Source organism: Geotrypetes seraphini, chromosome 1 (genome assembly GCF_902459505.1).
Source record: "Geotrypetes seraphini chromosome 1, aGeoSer1.1, whole genome shotgun sequence".
NCBI classification, from domain to species: Eukaryota; Metazoa; Chordata; class Amphibia; order Gymnophiona; family Dermophiidae; genus Geotrypetes; species Geotrypetes seraphini.
The window spans coordinates 33,347,035-33,370,630 of record NC_047084.1 but is presented as its reverse complement, the minus strand read 5'-3'; the positions used below and the strand labels follow the sequence as shown (position 1 = coordinate 33,370,630).

Genomic DNA, 23,596 nt, shown 5'->3' with positions numbered 1-23,596 from the left:
AAGACATGAAGTCAACATAAGACCCTAAATATATCAATAGGATGAAGTCAAAGCAAAACTTACAAGACTTAAATCCCAAAAGAGGCAGATTAGATGACTATGTTGGCTTTTAACTGCTTTCATTTACTTTTTTGGCATAATAGGCATCCAAAGATTAGATTTAAATTGCTGACTATGCCAAATTTAGGGTCTTTTACTAAAGTGCAGTAAAATCTTGGCTTGTGTAAGACTTTTTCCCTTGCTAAGCCCAGATTTAAAATGGCACATAAGGGTTTTCTTTTTATTTGCAGGCTGTGTACTAATGTTTCCATTAGTGTGTGTGAGACCTGCAAAAACAATGTTGAAGCACTTATCACCTCCATGTTAAGTCTGTTATCTAGTTACACACTAATCATAATGCACTATATCAGGGGTCTCCAAACTTTTCATCACGAGAACCACGAGTACTTCAGCGGACCGTAGTTTAAAAAAAAAATAGTTCTAGATATTTTATTGAAAGCAGAAAATTTTATAAACTAATTACAGAGTACATAGTAAATGACAGCAGATAAAGACCTGCATGGTCCATCCAGTCTGCCTAAACAATACATTATAATTTAATGATTTAATTTAGAATTGTTTTTTTTCTAGAAATTTCTGGGCCAGAAACCCAGAGCTCTGCCTGGTTTTGTGCATCTAGTGGAGTCTCCGTCGAAGCTCACTCTAGCTCATCTAAACCATCCCAGCCCATCCTCAACAGAATGGGCATATATGCGACAGACCATGAAGTCTGCCCAGAACTGGCCTTAGTTCTTCAATATATATCATTATTTTCTGATTAGAGATTCTCTGTATTCATCCCACACTTTTTGAACTCTGTCACTTTTCCTCTTCACTACCTCCCTTGGGAGCAAATTCCATCATCTACCACCCTCTCAGTAAAGAAGAATTTCTTACCATTACTCTTGAATCTACCACCTCTCAACCTCAGATTATGCCCTTGGATTTTGTTCTACATTAATACCTTTCAAGTATTTGAGCATCTGAATCATATCTCCCCTGTTCCTTCTTTCCTCTAGGGCAGGGGTGTCAAACTCAAATCACATAAGGGGCCGAAATCTGAAAAAAAAGGCTAAGTCACAGGCCAATTTTTTAATTAAGATACTTAGAGGTCCTTTTATTAAGGTGCACTAACTTATTTAGCACAAGCTAAATGCGCACCTTAATAAAAGGACCCCTAGGTGACTAAGGCTTAGTCTTAGAAGTATAGAGTTACAACATCTCCAACCCCACGCTGGCTTTGTGGTATAAAAAAATAAGACTTTTCCTCTGTTAGACAGAAGTTCACACTCGCTGTCTTAACACCAGCTCTGGCAGAATACACACTTCAAATCTTGACATATTGTAATCACAAAACAAAAAATAAAAATTATTTTTTCTATCTTTTGTTGGTCCCAGGCTCTGGTTGTCTTCTGATAACTCGCTTGCCAGGATCTCCTGCTCATTTGTCATTTTCTTCTCTCTCCATGTTAACCATCCATCTCTGTCCTCCCCTTCTGTTTCCCTTCCCTCCCTCAGAGGTCTGGCATATTTCCTTTTTTTCATCTCCATCCCCTTCATCTTCAGCCCCTCCTCTGTTGTAGGGTATTGTCAGAGGGAATGTGCTACTGAGGTAGACGGTAGCCTGCGAGGTTCACTACAGCCGGTAAGCGATCCTCAGCAGACTGTTTTGAAGAGGAGACCAGGATGGAGGGAGGACCAGGCAAAGGCAGACGCTCGAAGAGCAGCAGCAGTAGTTCATGCTGTTGGGCCAGATTAAGTATAAAATGCTAAATGTCTGGCAGGCCAACTTTTGGTACACTGCAGGCCAGATTTGGCCCGTGGGCCAGTTTGACATGTTTGCTCTAGGGTATACATATTCAGGGCTTCCAGTCTCTTCATATGTCTTTTGGCGCAAACCTCCTACCATTTGTCACCTTCCTCTGGACCGCTTCAAGTCTTCTTATATCCTCCCAAGTATGTGAAATTAAATGATCTTATATTAATGACAATGAACACTACCAGCCAATTCTCATATTTTCATCACAAAATTATAATAAAACCATTATGTGAAATGATGGAACTGTTTTCACGTTTTTAAAATCTTATTAACCTGAGGTTCAGATTCTGAAATGCTAATTATAAGTAGCGACTTCAAATGTTCAGATAAAAATGTGCCCTGCATTTTGACTTGATATGTTTCATTCAGGATAAAGTGTTTGCAAAGATACGTTGTCCAAAAAAAAAAAAAAGAGAGATAAATTTACAAACAAATTTCTTCAAATTTGGAAACTGCTCAGAGTTTAAAAAAATAAAAAAAAAGAGACGATCAAATTTCCTTCTTTGCACTGTATACTTATGGACAATTAACCACAATGACTAGTAACGAACTTCCAGATTCAATTTAATGATTAGTCATAGCACCAGAGCTATCTGCAATGCTGTGACTTTATACTCGATTGAGGCCAAAGTATGAAGAAATACTGTGAAGTATACAATTATGATTCAGTATTAAATAAATTTGTGAATATTAATATTAACATAATATGGAATACCAATATATTTTGAACACAATGCATTTGAAATCTATTAACACCCTGTTCTCATTGGTGCATTTCCGCACAATTCTTCTGTGGGCTGGCTAAAAATCATATTGGCCCAAACTTTGGAGACCCCTGCACTAGATGGATAATGCAGGCAACAGCTGCTCTCCATCCATGATAAGCCCCCTCAAAAATTTTTTTGAAAATCATTGCTGTGTTTATGCCACAAAAACAGGCAAGATACTGCACAATACTTTAACACCTAATGCAGCAAAAAATGGCCTAACGTGGGATGTGCTACGGCAGTGTCTCGCAAACTTTCCGGCCGGTGGCACACTAAACTTAGTGCCCCGGCCAGAAGGCACCAGGATGTGCATGGTCAACATATCACACACATGCATGACATCATTATGTCAACATCCGCACATGCAGAAGCCCATTTGGCTGCAACCCACTTTGGTGAAGGGATCCGGGATGAGGGGAAGTGTGGGGAGAAGGAGAGATGCTGGCGAGGAGGCAAGAGTCATCTGTGCCAGCTGACTCTCCTCCTCATCAGTATGTCACAGCACACCTGAAATCTCAGGAGGCACACTGGTGTGCCATGGTACAGTTTGCAATAACACTGCTACAGCATTCTGTATTAGTTTTGCCATCCAATTGAACTAACCATTCAGTAATTTTTTATTTTTATTTTTTTTGAGGGAGCATGGTCAGGGCAGAGATTGGGTGTTCATGCGCTAACCAATTAGTACATCTACATTACCACATATTAACTGGCTAGCACTTGGATAACATGGGCATTCTTACTGCCTAGCAACAGTGCTCCCACATGACCCATTCATGGAAAAAAATAGAAAAATGAGGATTTACACAGGAGGCTCTACTCTAGTTTTGCGGAGTTAAAGCCAGCAATAGCTGCTGTGTATATGAAAAATGAATGGAAAAAAAATTGCATTACAATTAGTAAAGGGGGTGGGGTCTCCTCCTCTCCGGCCCTCTTACCTGCTGGCACCCCCTACTGGCATCTCAGGGTCCATCTGGAGGGCCTCTGTGCATGTGCAGACAGACGTGATATCACGCATGTCTGATATCATGGCGGCATCTACACACTTTTAGGTGCCTCAAGCCATGGCCACTACCTTTAGTGTGCCAGCTTGAGAAAGTTTCAGACACTTCCCTAGATCCTCAGGGCGCTCAAGGACAGCCCTTGTTCCAGTCACTGCATATCAGGAGATAGGACTGTCCTCCACACCAAGATACAAACATACACCAAATAGGGATGTAGAGGACTTCCTGGAGCAAAGCAAGGTAGAAGTCACTGTGGGGGAAAACTTGCACTTCTCCGTTCTCTCAATGACCATACTTTAAGCCAAAAGAGAAACAGATCTTCCATCTCTACTAGTCCTTGCTGGAGCAGATCAAGACCCTTGGACAGCAGAAGTAGTCCTCTACCAGCAGATGCCAAAGATCCATATACTTAGGTCTATGAGGCCAATCCAATGCCATCAGCAAGACTAGATGTGCAATCCTGAGCAACAAGCAGCCAATGAGAGGCCATGGAGGGAAAATAGAGATGCTTCACCTCTGGCCAAGGCTCATGGGTGACTGAAAAGGAACTTCACCTTTGCATTGTCTCTAGATGCCCCCAGGGTTCCATAATGCGCTGGAAGGAGTAAAGCCTCAGCTCCCATTCTCCTGCATCTAAGAGAGCATGATTTAACAACTGCCTGCACAGGCATTGCCTGCAATATGGACCACTGAGAGAACCTGTGAATGTGTCTCTGCCTACCGACAGGCTCAACATCTCCAGGGCCCATGCCAGGCTCCTGATTAATATATCCACATGGGACTGAGGTGAAGGCCGGCATGCTTTTCCACCTTCTCCCCACTGTCAACTGGCTTCCTCCGGCCTCCCGGTCTTACTTTCAAAGTTAATTACGGCCTGCAGAGGATCATCGGTGATGTAGCGATTCTAGCAGGCTGCCGTCAGCCTCTGCTGCACATTACTTCTGCTGTGGTCCCATCCCTCCTCTGACATCACTTCCTGTTTGTTCTGGGTTGGACCACAGCAAAGGTAACATGCAGCAGAGGCTGACAACCACCTGCTAGAATCGCTACATCACCGACGATTTTCTGTAGGCCGTAATTCATTTTGAACGTTAAGACTGGGAGGTCAGGGAGAAGCTGAACGATGGTGGAAAGAAAGGGGAAACATGCAGGCCTTCAGGGGCCCACTTGTGTAGCTATTAGAAGTACAATGAGGGAGGGGGGTCTAAAGAGAGGGGCATATGCCAGACTGTGGGGTGGGGGGAGGTGAAGGGGAAGGGGGAAGAAATAATGGGTCTTAAAACAGATGAGGGAGAGAGATAGTGGTCCATGGATTGGAGGGAGGAAAAAAGGGAAAGAAGTTAACCCAAGGAGACTGGTGTGGAGGGAGGGGGATAGAAATACTGGATGGGGGGAGTGGTCATTAGCGAAATGCTGGGATGTAGACAAAAAAAAGGAGAGATGCCAGACCTCTGGGGGAGGGAAAGAAAATGGAAGGGGAGGACAGATGAAAGATGGATAGTGAACACGGAGAAAGAAGAAAATGTCAAATGGGCAGGAGACCCTGGCAAGCAAGTTAACAGAAGACAAACAGAAACCAGAGCGTGTGACAAAAATGATTTTAATAATGAACAAAAAAGGTAGGAAAAAAAAATCAAATTTTATTTTCTGTTTTCTGATTACAATATGTCAAATTTGAAATGTGTATCCTGCCAGAACTGGTGTTAATACAGTGAATGTGAGCTAGGATCTAAAAGAGAGATAAGTCTTTTTTGCTTATTTTGTTTACACCACAGCGCCAGCATGGATAGGAGAGGGCAAAGGGGGTGGGGTGGATGAAGAAACTACAAAATACCAGGATGTTTGGGGGAAAAAAACAAAAAACCCATACCCAATTGGACAGGAAAAATCAAATCGGAAAAAATTATCTGACTGGCAGCACTAGCATATGGGGATGGGGCGGAGACCAGGACAATTTTTTCCCCAGTGACATTCATTCTCTAATAGGAATGAAATTCTCACTAACACCTACCACAGAGGAGCAAACTAATCTTTTGCACCTTATTAGACCTTGCCTTAAGCCTGACTAGAAAATCATGTCCTCTATGTCTGCATTGAACAGCCATGGTATTTAAGAGAACAGAACGCGATTATCCAAGTTTTTGCACACAATTAGCTCACTTGAAAAACTTGTTTTAAGAAAGCCTACCACAGTGACAGTGATAAACTGCGCAAAGCAGAACTAAGATCTGTATAAACCCCAGGGCACTTTACTCAGGCACTCTGTATTTAGAGAAGAGAAAGCTTAACAATCAGGCCCTTAATGCAACTCTGTGCATTGCAAGCAGAAACTAAAGAACTCTCCAATGCCCCACCCCGATTCACCCAGTTACTTTTTACTCCTTTCTTCTTGTCCCTCACACAATCTGTCTCTCCCCTTAGCAGTTCCAACCCCTCAGAAGCAGCAGAACATTATTTTTTCCTTTAGGAGAGAAAACAAGCCAAACTCTTGAAGCGCCCACCCAAAAAAAAAAAACACAAAAAAAACCCTAGCCATATTCTGCTAGGTGCTACCTCTTACACCTAATGAATCAGCTAGCTCTAACTCCTTGATACCTCATCACCCCCATGGACCCAACCAATAGTCACCCTGCACCTCCTAAGGGCACCCCTCAGCCCCCCCACTAGGCAGCCCCCCTTAGAAACATTTGATTCCCATTTTTCACTAATTAGGGCACCTGCTGTGATGTAAACCCTACTTCTGAATCCCTCCCACAGTCCCACCTACCTACTAGTAAAAGCCATAAGCACCAATACTTCAAACTGACTGTGTGCCAAAAACGCAATAAAATGCAGTAATCTCTTCCTGGACACAATGGAGTTTGCTCAGTATTCAGGGCGCTCGACATGCATTGGCACCCAAAGAGCTAATTCATATAGCAAGATATTAACACCTATAATCACAATAATGTAATCCACTCTAGTACTCTATTTAGTTAGCAGATGATAAATACCTATATTAGTGACCTCCTCCAGTTATTTTGGAACATGGTAAAAACCAGGATTTGGAAAATCCTGCTATTTTACCAGGATCTCAATACAAGAAAGTCAATGAGGATCCCGAGATCCTGCAAATCCTGGTTTTTACCCAGACCCGGTCACCACCCCTTATCTACTGTTTTTTTTATGCGAGGGAAAAAAGCCTGAGTTTTTGGGCCATTGACCCATACTGAGTCAGAGAAGATGATAAATTCACCCACCTTTATTTTTTTCTTTAGTTTATTTATTTTATTCTTTGTCTTTTGATTATTTTATTTAAAAAAAAAAAAAAGCTTGTCTTGCTCATATGCCCGTCAACAATAATTCACTACTAAATAAATAGTATAATGAGGAGCAGTATCAGCATCGCTACTGTGGTTCATAATGCAGTTGTTTTGTTAGTATACATGAATTATAAAGTTGTAAACAGTTTAACTTATCTTGTAAGGTAGACCGTATCAAACATATCCTTTCAATATCTCAAGAGTTTAGATCATCTTTCTTCTGGCCGCTATCCACTACATAATGTGTGCTCATTTTAAAAGAACAAAAAAAAAAAAAAAACAGAGAGAGAGAGAGAAGAGTGCGTGCTTTGATTTTTCTAGAAAACCAGACTATTTGATATATTAATAATTTCCTAGCATGATAAAATAAAAGAGAAAGGCAGGAAAAGACATACAAGATTAACGAAAGTAACGGAAAATAAAAAAGTAAATTATGATAGCAACGCCCCCTAGGGAGCCATCTCATCAAAATTATTTAGAGTGCTAAATCCTAGAGAAGTTACCTCTCCCTAGACAAGAACTTTGACGCCTCTGCCCTCAAACCGAGCCAGCTGAGTAACCGTTCCCCTTAGATGTATCCATGACATCTAATTTGTCTGGCTTGCCCTTTTAGGTTGTAAGCACTTTCGAGAAGGGACTGTTTTCTTACTCTTTGTGCGTCTGGTACTGTTATAGAAATAAAGAGGGGGGGGCAAGCACCCACAGAGCTGGCTTCTATGACGTTCCCGCTCCCTCAGAAACAGACAATACTTACTTTCTTAGGCTGCTTTGCTCCAATTGCTGCCATTGTGAGGACACTGTGATTCTCTACAGCTAGAAACCCCACCACTACCTCCGTCCCGGCTTTTATATGCGCGCCAAAGCGCTGGGGGGGAGAGGCTCAGTGCTAGCTCTTACTGTGGGACGATCCCACCCACCCTCTCAGCAGCTCCAATCGTGTCTCTGCATTTCAGCTAGCAACAACATTGCTGGATATCAGACTGTTGCGCAACTTTGCTTTTATTAAAAAGTCCGAGGTACTTTTTAAATACTCCCTGCCGAAGCATTGTACGCTTATAGGTCGCTTTAAAAAAAAAAAAGTTTACATGTAAATTAGGTGCAGAATGAAGGAGGGTACCTACTCCCTCAGATTGGGGGCGGGGTGCATCCCATGAGTTCGTTTTAGGAAGGCTAGGGAAGGTGTTGTCTGGGTCGGGACGAAGCGAGCAGTACTTCAAACAGCTGCTTCCAGGGACTGAAGTGCCATGTTTCGGCTCGCTCAGAGGTGCAATCCCCTGCTGCTGCTTTCCCGGGACTGGGGAGCTCCGGCCGCCCTCTTGCGGGGTCTGAACGGCTCTTGCCCGGGCGGGTGAGTACGAGACCACGCACGTATTTGGGTCTCTTTGAGGACCGACTTGGACTTGGAAGTGTAGCCCTGGAGATTTGTGGGTGCATCTATGTGTTAAGGCTACAGGGTTGAGTTCTAAAAATCATCAGTGCTGTCTACCTCTAGCAGCATGGTTAGGGAGGAAGCTTAGCTCTACTTTTAGAATTGGGTAGAGAGAATTGGTGTATGCCCCCCCCCCCCAAAGGGAGTGGGTTTCTGTCAGTTTAGAGCATAGGTGTCGAAGTCGGTCCTCGAGGGCTGCAATCCAGTCGGGTTTTCAGAATTTCCCCAATGAATATGCATTGAAAGCAGTGCATGCACATAGATCTCATGCATATTCATTGGGGAAATCTTGAAAACCCGACTGGATTGCGGCCCTCGAGGATCGACTTTGACACCCCTGGAGAGAGAAGTGTTTGTAAACAGTGGATTTGGAAACCAGCAATTATCTGTGTTAAACCATTAGGTCAATGAAAGGATGGGGGATGGATGGAAAGCTGTCCTCTGAAAGCAGAGGAAAAAAATGATTTCTATGTGGGAAAAGAAATCATTTTTTAATATTTTTTGCCCACTTCCTTCCCCCTGGAAAATGCCTCTGCTGTGATGTTGGATCTTGAAAGTAGTCACTAAGAGCTAGATTCTCAAAAATCTGCATATAAAACTGACAGGCTGTCATATAAAATCTGCATATAAAACTGTCAAAAAACCATTATAGTACCGATTTTTGAAAAAGCTAGTCATTTTACAAAAAACGCTCATGCAAAGTTGGCGGAGAGTAATGAAGATTCACTAAGTTTGCATGTGTCCATCGCTGGTGATAGTGATGGGCACATGCACAGAATAAACAAAAAATCGAGCCGCCAGGACATGTAACCCTCCACCAAACAGGGGAGAAATGCCCACTCTCCTGCCACCAACTAACATACCCCTGACTGGCCCAGGTTGTTTAAGGCCCCTTCTATGGGTGGGGCCTGATGCACCTGGGCCAATCAGAGCCAGGATGCACTGGGGAGAGGAAGGCCTGCCATTTTGAAGAGGTGGGCCAGCTGGCCGGAGGGACTAGGCATCCCTCTGGCCAGCTATCTAACTAAGGTAAGGGGGAGAGGACAGGGGTTGTCGGAGGCATTGGGGGGGTTGCATGGTGATGGGAGAGCGTGGGCATCTCTCCCATTGCTGAGGGGGCTTGGGGGGTGTTTCTTGGCAGTGGGAGAGATTGGGCATCTCTCCCGCTGCATGTTGAGTGGTGGTGGGAGAGCGTGAGCATCTTTTCCACTGCCGAGGGGGGTTAAGGGGGTGTTTCTTGGCTACGGGAGAAATTGGGCATCTCTCCCCGGGGGTGGGGTGGTTAGTGTCAACAACGTAGCAGGAGAGAATAGGCATCTCTCCTGCCGAACTTCAATTTTTTAAAAAATTATTGTTTTAATTTGCGGGGGGGGGGGGTCTGAGCTGTCAAGCCTTACTTTTTGTCAGTGCCTGAGCCAATCAGTACTCGGGCACTGATCTGAAGGTAAGGTAATGACAAGTCAGACCTGTTGGTAAATTTTGTGCACAAATATGGCACAACCAGGGTAGAGAATTGTTCGGAGTGATATTTTCAATATTAATGACCTGGTTGTACTACATTTGCATGGCAGTATCAGAGACTGCTAGAAAACTCAGAAAAGACCTCCCTGAGTCATTTTGATAATCTGCCGCTAAAGTATGCACTTGCTATATCAGCTGGAACCTATTTAGTGAGCACGTTAAAGGCAGATTTTTGTTTTGAGAATGTGGTTATAAGAGACTAGTGGGAGAAGTAGGAGGTCCCTTTTCCCCTGTAGAAAGAGCGGTATAAAAGGAGGGTATAAATTTAAAATAAGGCTTTTGGTATCCCATGCTCCTATTGAAGCCCTAGCACTGAGGGAGGCTCCTTTATGATCCTTGAGGAGCAGACAGAGAATAGAGAAGTTACAAGAACAGATGAAGGCTTTTGGCTGATTCCATTTCTCCCACCAAAGCCCTAGTGTAGAGGGAAACTCCTAATCAGTGCCTGGGAGGGGACAGAGATTAAACTTGATTTGGCTATGTGGATTGGTAAAAGAAGTGCAAGGACTTGATCACATTGATTTCTCCTGCCAAGGGGGAAGGATAGAAAAACTGTAGTTACTCCTAGTAGTGTACCAAGAGAAGAAAGAGGATAAAGGCATTTGCGGGTTGGACTATTATGAAATGCCTTTTGTACCTGCTGATTGCCAAAGCATCTGAGAAGAAATTACGGTATAACTAAATACCAAGAAGAAATTTGAGAAGAAATTATAACTAAACACCAAAGTTCAAGTTGGTTCAGTTACCCCTTGGACTTGGCTGTTCCTCCACTGTGAGAGCAGTGCCTGGCCTGACCGAGGTGACTGAGCTACAGGATTGCATCTCCTCTGGCCTACTGGAGTTATCCAACCCCAGCCTATGCTCAAGCTCAGTAACAACTGTGAGACTGTGGATGTCTGCAAGTGAGAAATATCTTTTTTGTGAGCCTTAGTTGCGGGTCCCTGACCCAAAGAGCTGGTTGGAGCCACGTAGGATGGTCGTGAGGTGGGAAGCCAGGGTTCCATGTATTAAAAGAGGTGATAACTGGAAACAATAGGAGGATTTGAACTTGTGACCTATGTGAGTGTGCTAATCAGTGACGTAGTGAGGGTGGGAGGTGCCCCCCCCCCCGCTCCTTCCACACCCCCTCCTGCCATTGCTTGCGCTTCCCTTCCCCGTACCTTTTTAGCTCCCCAGCATGAGCAGAATCTTTAATTTGCTGCCCACACCAGTGTCGGCTCTTCATCTGACATCACTTCCTAGTTGTGGGACCCGGAAGTAACGTCAGAGGGGAGTGCCGAGGTCGGCGTGAGCAGCAGGTTGGAGCTGTTGCTCACACTGGCAAGAGCTAGAGCTATGGTGGCGGGGAACTAAGGGTGCGCACTTGGTGCGAGAGGCATGGGAAGGGGAGGAGAGGAGAGGCGCCAGCACCCCCACCAAGACAGCAGCCAGGGCAGTCTGCCGCCCAATCCCCCTTACTATGTCACTGGTGCTAATGCTATCTGCATCTGGATTTTCAAAGGAACAAGGTAGTGGCAACAGACACTCAGGCATCTCTAGGACTGTTGGAAAACCTGCCTTTGGAGTCCAGAAGATTCTAGAAGCCACAAGGTAATGTGAGAAGTCAAGTTAACTCTTGGACTTCCTGGAAGGTGATCTCAGAAAAATTATCTCACTCCAGGGGCAGGAAATTTGTCTTTTGTTAAGATCCAACCAACTAATTACACTAAAATTTGATTTAGATCTTTGGTCCGGCACCAATAGACCTGAGCACTTTTTTGACCTTTTCCATTCCTTAAACGAAGTCTTCTTGTCTCTAATCGCTTCCTTCACCGCTACAGAAATAAAACAAAAACATAAAGGGAATAAATAATGCCTTTTTTATTGGACTAATTTAATGTAGTTTAAGATTAGGTTTCAAAGGTAATGCCTTCTTCCTCAGATCAGAAATTGTTGGAAGAAACCATTTTGTTCGAGCAAACTACCTCTCTTCTATGTTCTATGGAGAAGTAAAAGTTGGAGTTTAAGTTGAACTACAGTGTGGTCTGCAGTCATTTGGAGGAGAGTGAAGAAGCCTGCTGCATGCTTGCTCTAGGGTTCAGCTTGAAAGTTGGCCCCAGCTCTTGTGTCAATAAATAACTTTGTGTGCCCTCTGCCAGCATCTGGGCAGAAAAGGGGGTTACATGAGTGCAGTCAGCTTGTCTGTGGTCCTGTTTTATAAAGTTGACGGCTGGCTTAATTTCTTTTGAGATAAATTTGAACCGTTCCTCAAAGCATGCAGGTCTCCAGGAGATTTTAGGACTGCAGCTAGTTCTCTAGAGCAGTGTTTTTCAACCTTTTTACACCTATGGACCGGCAGAAATAAAAAATTATTCTGTGACTGGCATCGGTCCGTGGACCGGTGGTTGAAGAACACTGGGCTAAGTCGTGGGCCAGACCCCGCCCATCTCTACCCAATCTCCACCCCAGACCCCGCCCCATAATAGTACTAATTGCACTTTGCACGTCCCGTGCCTCATCTGGAAGCCTTCCCTCTGATGTTGCAATGTCAGAGAGAACGCTTCCGGTTCAGGCGCAGGATGCCCGTAGGAGCCACTGCCCGCGGCTTTGTGCACTGAAACAGTTAGGAAGAGCGAGCTGGCTCGAAGATAACGCCGCATCAATTGCACCGTGGGCCAGTGTTTGAAGAACACTGTTTTGGGCCTGATGCACGTGCTAGCCCTGTGGACCGGCAGGAAATTTCTGTGGACTGGCACTGGTCCGTGGACCAGTGGTTGAAGAACACTGCTCTACAGTCATCTTTGCCAGTCTTTTATGATAGCACTCAGCAGCCAAATAAAAATATTATGACCCCCACCCCCCCTTGTAGATACAGAATAACGATGATCCTAAGGAACACCCACACAAGTCATGACCCCAGATGTGGGCTTTTGTGACTGTGACCTAATGTGGGGTCCCGACCCACAATTTGGGAAGCACTGCTGTAAAGCTGCCTGTCTGCGCTCCAGAGAAGGTAAGAAGTAGTGGAACAGTGCACGTGTAAGGGGCAGCATACTTTTATCCTCACTGCTCTCCTCACTGCCTCCTCCCATAGAATGCACTGGGGCCAATGAAGTTACCTTGGGTTACAATTGTGTGCTAAACTCAGTACATGGTTTCCTAACACAGTAAATAATGCAGCGTTCATCCAGTCTGACCAACAAGGCGGTTAGAGTTGTGCCTGCCACTCTGCATTACAGGTGTAATGGAAAAGCTTTTCGGTGCTGTAAGCAAACAGCTTGCAAAGGTGTTAAGTGCATTAACAGAAAATAAACCCTGCCCAACGCTGTGGTAAGATGTCACAGCTTGCTGCATTGGCAGAAAAATATTTCCCTCTGTAATGGAGCAGAAAGGATTGACTCATGCACTGACAGAAAGGGAGATATACCAGAGTCCTTGCCTCAGATCTCCCCCTAATACACCCTGTAGAAGTTCACTGGAGGTCCAGTGGGTCCTTGGACTCCTGATCCCCCCAAATTATCCTTGATAACCCATTAGACACTGGTCCCTGTCCCTCCCCCCCAAGATATTTTAGTGGCCCCCCACCCCTTATCAACAATATCACAGAGGCCCATGTAGCAGTAGCATAGCCAGACCCAGAAGTTTGAATGGGCCCACAGTTAACATGGGTGGGTCCTTCCACTCATTCCCCCCAGAGATATGAAAAAAAAAATAGTTTTTTTTACTCCTATGCAGCATCCATCATCTCTCCTCTCTCTCCTCTGCATCCTCCTGACATCTACCCTCCTATCTCTGAACCCTGTCCTTCCCCAATGTACCTGATGCCTGGTGCCAGCAGCAATTAATTTTTGCTGCCGGCACTGGCCCCCAAGCTTCACTCTGATACATCTTACCAGGCAGAAAACAGGAAGTGACATCAGAGAGGTGGGATGCAGCATAGGGAAGCCTGGGGGGCCAGCACTAGCAGCAAAAATTAATTGCTGCTGGTGTTGGTGTTGGAGGAGTGGTTAGAGCAGGATGTGGGCTGACCTAGACTTAGTTATCCTGCAGGGATAATCAAATGTTTTACTACACATCCTGGACGAAACTTAAACGTTGTGAGTTAGACGATGTGAAAACTGGTATAAGTACAAAAAGGTATCCAAAGTGACCAGATAACCACTGCAGAGACAAAGTATAGACCCACACACACTCTCCCAGTGTTCACTGACCCCCTCACACTCCCACAAAGATCAGAATAAAAAAGTACATGCCTGTGTACAGCACCTGGTATAGGAAAGCCTAATAGAGCTGCACACAGGTGTCTTAAATAGCCTGGGGAATAAGCTAGTGAACTGTAGAAAGGAGGACACAGGCATATAAGCCACCCTAACCACTGCATTTATGGTGGAAAATATGCGCCCACCAAACCCCTACTCTACTGCCATATAGGTGCCACCTGCAGCCATAATGGTTATTGGGATTGCAGATAGGTGCGTATAGTGGGTTTGGAAGGGGCTCACCATAACCTATAAGGGAGTTCTGGTGAGATATTTATCTGGTACCCTTTTTTGTGAAGTTCACAGCAGTGCCCTGTAAGGTGCCCCACTGCTCTGTTGCCATGTCTGGGTGACTAGTCCATTAAAAGATTGGCCCCTCCAACGTCCAAATAGTTTTGTTCTGGGCGTTTGGGACTTGGATGAAATTTTGGTCGAAAATGTGGTATAAAGATAGGTGTATTGGCGGTCTGGACGAACAATAGCCTGGACGTACAGATAGGCAATTTTTTGAAAAAAAAAATCTAGACATATTTGCCTTTATATTTTCCCACTGCTGACTTTGGGCATCTAATGCCATATGTCCGAATCAGACTTAAATGTATGTTTTGATTATGCCCCTCCACAAATTCAAGAAAGCGCAGTACAGGCTCATAGGATCTCTTTGGGAGAGGAGGAGATAGCGGATGGGCAGACTGGATGGTCCATTTGGCTTTTATCTGCCATCATGTTTCTACGACATAGGTGTCCACCCAGGCCCATCCATAGCTACACCACTGCTCCTACTCTATAATTTTCACAGGATATCCCTAAAACCATCAATAAATAAATGGCCAGCAGAGGCTGAATTAATCTCAGAGGAACTAGTACAGCAGAGAACTGTAGTCATGGGTTATAAAAATTATTTCCCATGCTAGCTGTATTACGTATCAGAACCTTGAAAAGTAGATAATTTTGGTTTGATTGCATAGTTATAGCTCTCATGCCTTCTCCAACCCATGTAATTAGAGTAAACTGATACCAGTTCACCTTTAAAATATCATATACAGTATTCCCTTGAAATTTATAGGGGTTCCATTCCAGGAACCTCTGCGAATCTTGAAAAACCGCGAATACGGTTTTTCATGGGGAAGAAAGGAGAGAGCAGCCAGAGTGCCAGTGAGTGAAGGAAATCACTCACCGTATGCTTCGACCGCCTCTTCCTGCACTAAAGTCAGGCCTTACCAATCAGGAACTGCGTGTCCTCTTCTGGATGGCGGTCGCAGTTGGAAAATACCGCAAATGACTGGGATCGCAAACCGCCAACCGCGAATGACTGGGGGAGCACTGTATACTGAAATATAAACTGATTCAAATATAAACTAAGTTAACTTATTTCCTCCCTAAAAAGGGGAAAAAGGTTGACTCAAATATAAACCGAGATTAGAAATTTGGGTTATCACTGTTGGCCAATCTACAAAGACTAGATATTCTTGCCATAAGTTTTAATACATTAACTTTACAATGTCTCCTTTTAACCTCGTTGCTTCTCTGACATAAATGTTAAAAACAGAAATTTTTTTGTATATAACATCACACAAAAGACAGACATAAAAATGGATAAATGTCACAAATCCTAAAGATAAAATCAAGCAATGTGGCACTTAGGGGGAAATTTTAAAACCAGCTGGTAGGTGCCTAAGTTAATTGAAGAATGCCGATAGAAACAGCGAGATTGAAGCACCTACTGGCACCTAAATAAAAGGCGCTGGAATTGCACCTAGGTAGGTGCTTTAGGCTACTACCATAAATGCCAAAGTAGGAGTGGCTAATGCCAGAAGTGGTGTTAGGCAGCCTAAAGAGCCTACGTAGGTCTACATTTCTGGCACCTATCTTTCCCGTAGATGTTGTTCTGAAACCAGTGCCAATGTGTGATTGTCATGTGATCAGTGGCTGCTTTTAAGGCATCTGCCAATATCAGTGTCAGTTATAGAATCCGGCCCTTAATGTATAGCATAGCTGAAACATAAATTTGAAATAAATAAATATAAGAATAACCATGATACCAGCAGATAAATACTAAAATGTAAGTAATAAAAACAAAAGTATTGCTAATTAGTAACAAATAAATGAATAGATCAATAATAAATCCAATAATGAACTCAATATCATAAAAAATGTCCATATAGATTAAAATATACATATAAACGAAAAGTTAAATAAATCAATAGATGAATAAAAACAGAGATCATGCCATGTTAAAAATGAATAAGCTGATAAGATCAATTTTGACAAGACCATATCATGGTCAATGAGCAATAATGGTATAAACATATCACAATTATAGCAAAAAAACTCGGATATGGTGAACTCCACTAATAATCACAAAAACACTTTCACCAAAAAGGAATAAATGAAGGTATAATAAATAATAAAACACAAGCAGAAACCAATCTTAACGGAGGAAAAAGCCTCAGACAGGGGCCCGCCCACCTCCACAATGGTGGAATAGCGGTGTTCGGGCGATCACTTCACTGGCACAAAATCTCCTGTTTTGATGGTCTTAGCAATGTGTTTGAAAATTGCTTTCAGAGTTGAGTGATATAGAAGAAGATAATAATGACTTAACTTTCTCCTTTAAGGATCGGTACACCAACGATGGCCAGCGTTTCACTGTCAAGCTGCCTCAGGGTGTAACAAGTCCGATCACACTAGAAACACAAAACACTCAAATCAAAATTAAATTTAAAAGCCAGTATGTATTAGAACTGTATACATTGTACAACCGGCTACATACCTCTCATCCGGACGCCGCTCGCGTCTCAAAAGATCCAAAGATGGCAGCATGACTAGCAAACCAGATTAAATCATGCCGGTGCTATGACGTATCTGTCCCTCCTCCTGGCCAATGGGCACTGTTCTTACTGGCGCTGACTTTTCCTAGCTGAAGCTAATGCAGTATGTTTCAAGTTTCAAGTTTATTAGGATTTTATATACCGCCTATCAAGGTTATCTAAGCGGTTATATGTTATATGTTGGGCTGGTGTGGGGCCTTGAGCATTTGTGCATTCTCAAAGCCTCTGCTGGCTCCTTTCCTTTCTGGGATTCTCGGAGAGGGCGGTAATTGGTAGGTCTTAGGCATGTGCAAATACCCAAGGCCACACTCTGGCCCAACACATAGCATTGGCCTCAACTTCAGATAGGAAAAGAACAGTGCCGGTCGGTCAGGAAAAGGGACATTGGATGGGGAGGTGGTAGCACTAAAGTGCCGGTGGGGAGGAAACAGAAGTGCTGGCTAATAGGGGGGAGGGGGAGGATATAATCTTTGGAGAGAGGGAGGAAGGACAGAGGGACGAAGCAAGAAAGATCGAGACTCAAATATAAACTAAGATCTCCATTTTTGGCCCCAAAATCTCAGTTTATATTTGAGTATATTATGTTAGTTTAGTCATTTTAATAAAGACCAAATGAAGACACAGAGAGAGCTTTGAGCATGGAAATCCTTTAGGAAAGAAAAACAAAATGTCATTGCCTTTTATGTGATCTGTTTTGCAGAGAAGATCATCCATTTTCAAATTTGGGAAAAAGATGGAAAGACAAGGCAGAAGTGGTGATCGTTGGAGGTGGTTGTGTTGGTGTGAGTCTCGCTTACCATCTTGCCAAGGCTGGCATGAAGGATGTAGTTCTTCTAGAAAAATCGGAACTGACAGCCGGCTCTACTTGGCATGCAGTAAGGAAAATATGGTTAAAATTATGGAAGATAAATAAAGTTTTAGATAAGAATTTCTTATATCGTTCATAAATGTTGGAAGCATCCTAAATACACAGTTGATGCTTTCCAATTGGTCACTACTTCCAACAGTGGCAAGTGTAGGTCACAAGAACCTGGCAGAATCACAAAGAGTATCAAAATTCCATGCTATCAATCACAGGGATAGAAACATAGAAACATGATGGCAGATAAAGGCCAAATGGCCCATCTAGTCTGCCCATCCACAGTAACCATTATCTCTCTCTCTCTCTCTCTCTCTCTCTCTCTGAGAGATCCCATGTGCCTATCCCAGGGATGAGCAACAGCTTTCTCCAGATTTGCCTTAATAGCAGTTTGGATTTGAGGAAAGCTACTAGTTATTCTATGCAGTGCATGTAACTTATAATATTCTATAAGTTACACATGTAGGTTGGAACCATGCCCATGGCCCATCCATGCTCTGCCCACTTGTATACCTCCTTGTACTCATGCATTACTTTATAGTATAGTGTGTAGTTGGGTAAATGCCACTAAATGGCTCATTTACACATGCCCAATTAAAGAATAACTTTTATACTCTTTTTAAAATTTAAATGTTTGCATTTGTACGCCAAGTCTGGGTTGTAAGAACCAACACCTGGACTCATGCTGCTTGTCTGTACTGTATCATTTGGGATTTAGTTCACTATTAATGTAAAATTTTGTGTCAGTGTATGTGTGCTTGCCTTGTTCGTTTGAATAAATCGTTTACAAAAATTTCTTTAATGTTTGCAGAATTTTTTTTAAAGAAAGAAAAAAGACCCCCCTGCCGATGATGGCCCTCCCTGACATCCCCCCGATGGCACCGGGAGCCAACCTACCCCCCCTCCCCGTGTGAGAAAAAAATCGGCAGGAGGGATGCCCACTCCCTCCTGCTTTGACAACAACTCTCCCCCCCCCCCCCGTTACCAGGCGCCCCCAAACCATCCCCCCTCCCCCTTTCCTCCCAAAAAAAAGCAGGAGGGATTGTGAATAGAGCAGGAGGGAGGCTTGGGCCCTCCAATTCTGAGACCCGCCAATCAAAATGGCGGACCTTCTCCTCCATGGTGCCTCATGTGATACACGGGGAGAGGCCTAAGGCCCTGATTGGCTCGGACGTCTAAGTAATCCTGCTTGTCTGATGAATCGCTCTGGCAATCGCTCTGTTTGTAGATTACTGCCTACAGTGTTTCATTCTGAAGTCTTTGGGAGTGTGTGGTGCAGTGGTTAGAGCCACAGCCTCAGCACCCTGAGCTTTTGGGTTCATTTCCCACACTGCTCCTTGTGACCCTGGGCAAGTCACTTAATCCCCCATTGCCCCAGGTACATTAGATAGAGTGTGAGCCTGCCAGGACAGATACGGAAAAATGCTTGAGTACCTGAATGTAAACCACTTAGAATATAAGTGGTATATAAATGCTTAAATAAATAACTGACTCCTAATGAAGACACATTATTTATGTGTCAAAACACTGGCCATGTCGAGCTGAGTTGTAATCCATTTTATGTGATTCTCTAATAAAGTTTGTGTGTTCCTAAGGAAGGACTATCCTTTCATTCTCACTTTTTATGCTTTTGTATCTACTGCGTGGGGTACGACTTTCCTGTGTCTTTTTGACTTTTGATAGTGGATCACCTTTCCACTAAATTAAACAATGCATCTCCTCTTGCAAAGTGGCTGCCAGCACATCTTGTCAATACTCTCAAATTTGGGTGCCATCAGTGGCATAGTAAGGGGGTGGGAGGGGGCGGTCCGCCCCAGGCACCATCATGATGGAGGCACCAGCTCCCATCCTCTTCTCCGCCCCCCTACTACCATGCGCCCCTTCCCTTCCCTCCCCTCATCTCCTCCGTACCTCTTTAACTTTCCCGGTGTGAGCAGCAACCCCAAACTGCTGCTTGAGCCAGCATCAGCTGTTCTTTTGACATCACTTCCTGGACTCGTGCCTAGGAAGTGACATCAGAGGAAGAACCGATGCTGGCACGAGTAGCAGGTTGGGGTTGCTGCTCGTGCCAGGAATGTTAAAGTGGTACGAGGGAAGGGGTGTGCATGTGCGGCAGGAGGAGAAGGAGCGGATGGGGGTGGGGCAGGGGAGCAGGGGAGGGGTGCCACCACTCCTGGCACCTCTCACTCTCACTACACCACTGAGTGCCATATACTGTGATTCAATTTATCTTGGACTGACTCAGACAAAGAATAAGGCCTTGCAGTTAATTATGAACTCAGCTGCAAGGCTGATTATAAATACATCTAGAATGGCACATATTTCACCTACCTTGAAACAACTTCACTGGCTTCCAGTAAGACAGAGAGTACAGCACAAAGTCCTTACCACCAAAGCCCACCAGGTTTTGTATAAGTTGGCACCAGTTTATTTTGGTGCATTGTGGGAGCTATATAAACCTGAAAGAACATTAAGATCTGAAGGAAGGATGAAATTAACAGCAGTAAAGGAAAAGGGAGTACGTTATATGACCTCTAAAATGAGGATGTTTTACATCAAGGGTGTGCACCTGTGAAATAGTCTACCTGTTCATCTGAGATTATGCAAAGAATGTGTCAACTTTAAGAAATGATTAAAGATCCAACTATTTGTCAATGCCTATAGGTGTCAGGTCAAAAGTGTGCCGGGACAAAGGCGCGCCCAGACATTTGAGCGCAGCGCGGAGGTGCGCGCCACTCAAAATTACTGTTTTTAGGGCTCCAACGGGGGTGTGTGTGGGGGGAACTACTTAATAGACATCGCGCCGCATTGTGGGGGGTGTGGGGGGTTGTAACCCCCCACATTTTACTGAAAACTTCACTTTTTTCCCCTGTTTTTAGGGAAAAAGTTAAGTTTACAGTAAAATGTGGAGGGTTACAACCCCCCAAACCCCCCATAACACCGGCGCGATGTCTATTAAGTAAAGTGGGGGGGTTCCCCAACAAAACCCCCCGTCGGAGCCCCTAAAAACAGTAATTTTGAGCGGTGCGCGCCTCCGTGCTGCGCTCAATTGTCTAGGCGCACCTTGTCTTTCGCGCCGTTGTCTATGAACCATGCCTATATGTAGGTAGTAGAAACAATTCCTGTGCCCTGTTGAACATGTGGTTGTCTAATTCATGTAAATCATGAATATTGCATATGTTTATGTTTTTTTTATAGATATGCTGATAATGAATATTGTCTTGTTGATGATCTTATGATATTTTTATGAATGTATTTGATATTGGAAACCACCTAGATCCCAGACGATATATCAATATGTTAAATAAATAAATAGAATTCAGGAGATAATGGATTAGATACTTGGGAGTGCAACTAACAGAGGATTAAATTTGTATAATCTAGAGGGGATTCCCGCTTTGATAAAAAAATTGTGTTCTAACAAGAGCTACAGTAATAATGTGTACTGAGGGCATTTAGCCAAAGTGGGCAATGCGAGAAAAACTGCAGTGGAGTGATGTTGTTTGAAATGTGGAAAGAAAGAATCGGCACTGGGACATTTATTTTGGGATTATGAGCCTATCTAGAGTTTTTGGGGACAGATGACCCACTACTTGTCTAGGCTATTGAGGGTAGAGTTCAGAGTGGGGGTGTTGGAGTGTCTATTTGATGATTTTTCAAGCCTGTGGGGGAAAGGTTAAAAGATGTTCTTGAGAAAACCTCTGCTGTTAGGATATGTGTTGAAGTGTCAGATTTGTCTCTTTTGTGGAATATGCTCTTAGATTTAATGGCAAAGGATAAATTGAGAGTGTGAAAAGACATGCCACAGACCAGTGGTGGGCTTTCCAGGGAGTCTAGGAGTTTGTCTGAACCAGTCTGCACACATAGAGTCCGTAGTGTCATTTTGAATGATTAAGTAACACAGATGATTTTCTGATGTGAGTGTGTTGTTCAGGATGGACAGCTGAAAGGGAATGGGGAGGAGGGGTTTAAAGTACTGATTATCTCCCTGGGTATTAGCTGGGGTAATAATGGGAAGCTGGGCCTATGTTAGAGCACCTATGGGCCATGTAAGCAAAAGGCAGTAGGTTGGATAAGAAAGGGGTAGAAATTTTGATGCAAACAGCACCTAGCAGAATGAGGGAAGAAGAGCAAATGACAGCCAGTATGGTTAAAAAGTGAAGTGAAAGAACATCCTTCAAAGAATGGAAATAGGATCCAAATGAAGAAAATAAGAAGCAGCATAAGAACTGGAAGATGCTACAAAGCAAAGATAAAGAAGTCTAAAAGAGCATATGAAGAAAACTTTTCACAGAGGCAAAAACTCACAGTAGCAACTTTTTCAGAAACATCAGAAGCAGAAAGCTTGTGAGGAAATCCATGGGACCATTAGATTGTCAAGGCCATAAGGGGCACTGAGAAGACAATGCCATAGCAGAAAGACTGAATTAATTATTTGCTTTGGTCTTTAGGGAAGATGTAAGAGATCTACTTGTACCAGAAATGGTTTTCAAGGGTGATGACATGGAAGAACTGAAAGAAATCTCGGTGAACGCAGACAACATTCTGAGCCAAATCAGCAAGTTAAAGAGTGATGATAAATCGCCTGGATTGGATGGTGTGATCCCCAGGGTACTGAAAGAACTCAAACATGAAATTTGCAAACTGCTGTCATTAAATCATCCATAGTACTTGTAGATTGTTGGGTGGCCAATATTATGCCATTTTTAAAAAGGGTTCCAGAAGTGATCTGGGAAATTACAGACTGGTAAGCCTGACTTCAGTACTGGGCAATATAGTAGAAACTATTATAAAGAATAAAATTATGGAACATAGGAACATAAGAATTGTCGCTGCTGGGTCAGACCAGTGGTCCATCATGCCCAGCAGTTCGCTCCTATGGCGGCCCTTAGGTCAAAGACCAGTGCCCTAACTGAGACTAGCCTTACACAGAGACAAACATGGTTTAATGGGACAGAGTTAACCTGGGTTCAGCCAAGGGATGTCTTGCCTCACTAATTAGTAGCAGAAGACATTGCTGAGAGACTGTTGAGAAAATTAAATAAATCATGGAATAGGAGGCAGTGTTCTGTTGTGGATTAGGAATTTCTTATTTGACAGAAAACAGAGGATAGGACTAAATGGCCAATTTTCTCAATAGAGAAAGGTGAATAGTGGAGTGCCGCTGGGATTTGTACTGGGACTAATGATATTTAGCATATTTATAAATGATCTGAAAATTGGAACAACATATGAGGTGATTAAATTTGCAGATGACCAAAACTATTCAAAGGTGTTAAAACACATATGGACTGTGAAAAATTGCAAGACCTTAGGAAATCATAGTTACCAGATGCTAAGGTCCACCTTAGGAGTCAACACATATAAAAAAGATCTAGGTGTCATTGTAGGCAATATGCTTAAATCTTCCATCCACTGTGCAGTGGCAGCCCAAAAAGCAAACAGGATGCTAGGAATTATTAGGAAAGAGATGTAAATAAGACAAAGAATATTATAATGCCTCTATATCGCTTGATGATGCGACCTCACCTTGAGTATTGCCTTCTGGTCACCATTTCTCAAAAAATATCAAATATATGCCTAAAAAAGATAAAACAAATATTGAATACATAGAAGATAAAATAACAAGCAAATAGATGATCCAATAAACTGCAGAGACGTTCCCTTCCAGTATGCAGAATGTGAAAACACCCCCCAAAATAATAAAGTGCTAAGCACCAGGGGTTGAGACAGGCAGTAGCTCATCTCATGCTGGTGTTTATGTGGATGCCTATATTACCTTTATAA

General features: G+C 43.5%; 2 protein-coding genes across 3 annotated transcripts in view; one reads left to right on the top strand and one right to left on the bottom strand.

The window, feature by feature from the left end:
• The window catches only part of LOC117353538 (betaine--homocysteine S-methyltransferase 1), an 84,745-nt gene extending 76,913 nt beyond the window's left edge, over positions 1 to 7,832 (bottom strand). The window contains exon 1 of the mRNA XM_033929568.1: positions 7,686 to 7,832. Within this exon, the coding sequence (XP_033785459.1) occupies positions 7,686 to 7,718 (33 nt within the window). The 5' untranslated portion in view covers positions 7,719 to 7,832. The remainder of the gene's footprint in view (positions 1 to 7,685) is intronic.
• Positions 7,833 to 8,056: 224 nt separating this feature from the next.
• DMGDH (dimethylglycine dehydrogenase) overlaps positions 8,057 to 23,596 on the top strand; it is a 121,073-nt gene continuing 105,533 nt past the window's right edge. The window contains exons 1-2 of one of the 2 annotated variants that reach the window (XR_004537971.1): positions 8,057 to 8,279; positions 17,651 to 17,825. Coding sequence is in view for 1 of the 2 variants with exons in the window: in XM_033929550.1 (XP_033785441.1) it covers positions 8,176 to 8,279; positions 17,651 to 17,825 (279 nt within the window). In the remaining variant the exon portion in view is untranslated. The remainder of the gene's footprint in view (positions 8,280 to 17,650; positions 17,826 to 23,596) is intronic. The other variant, XM_033929550.1, reaches the window with a different exon arrangement.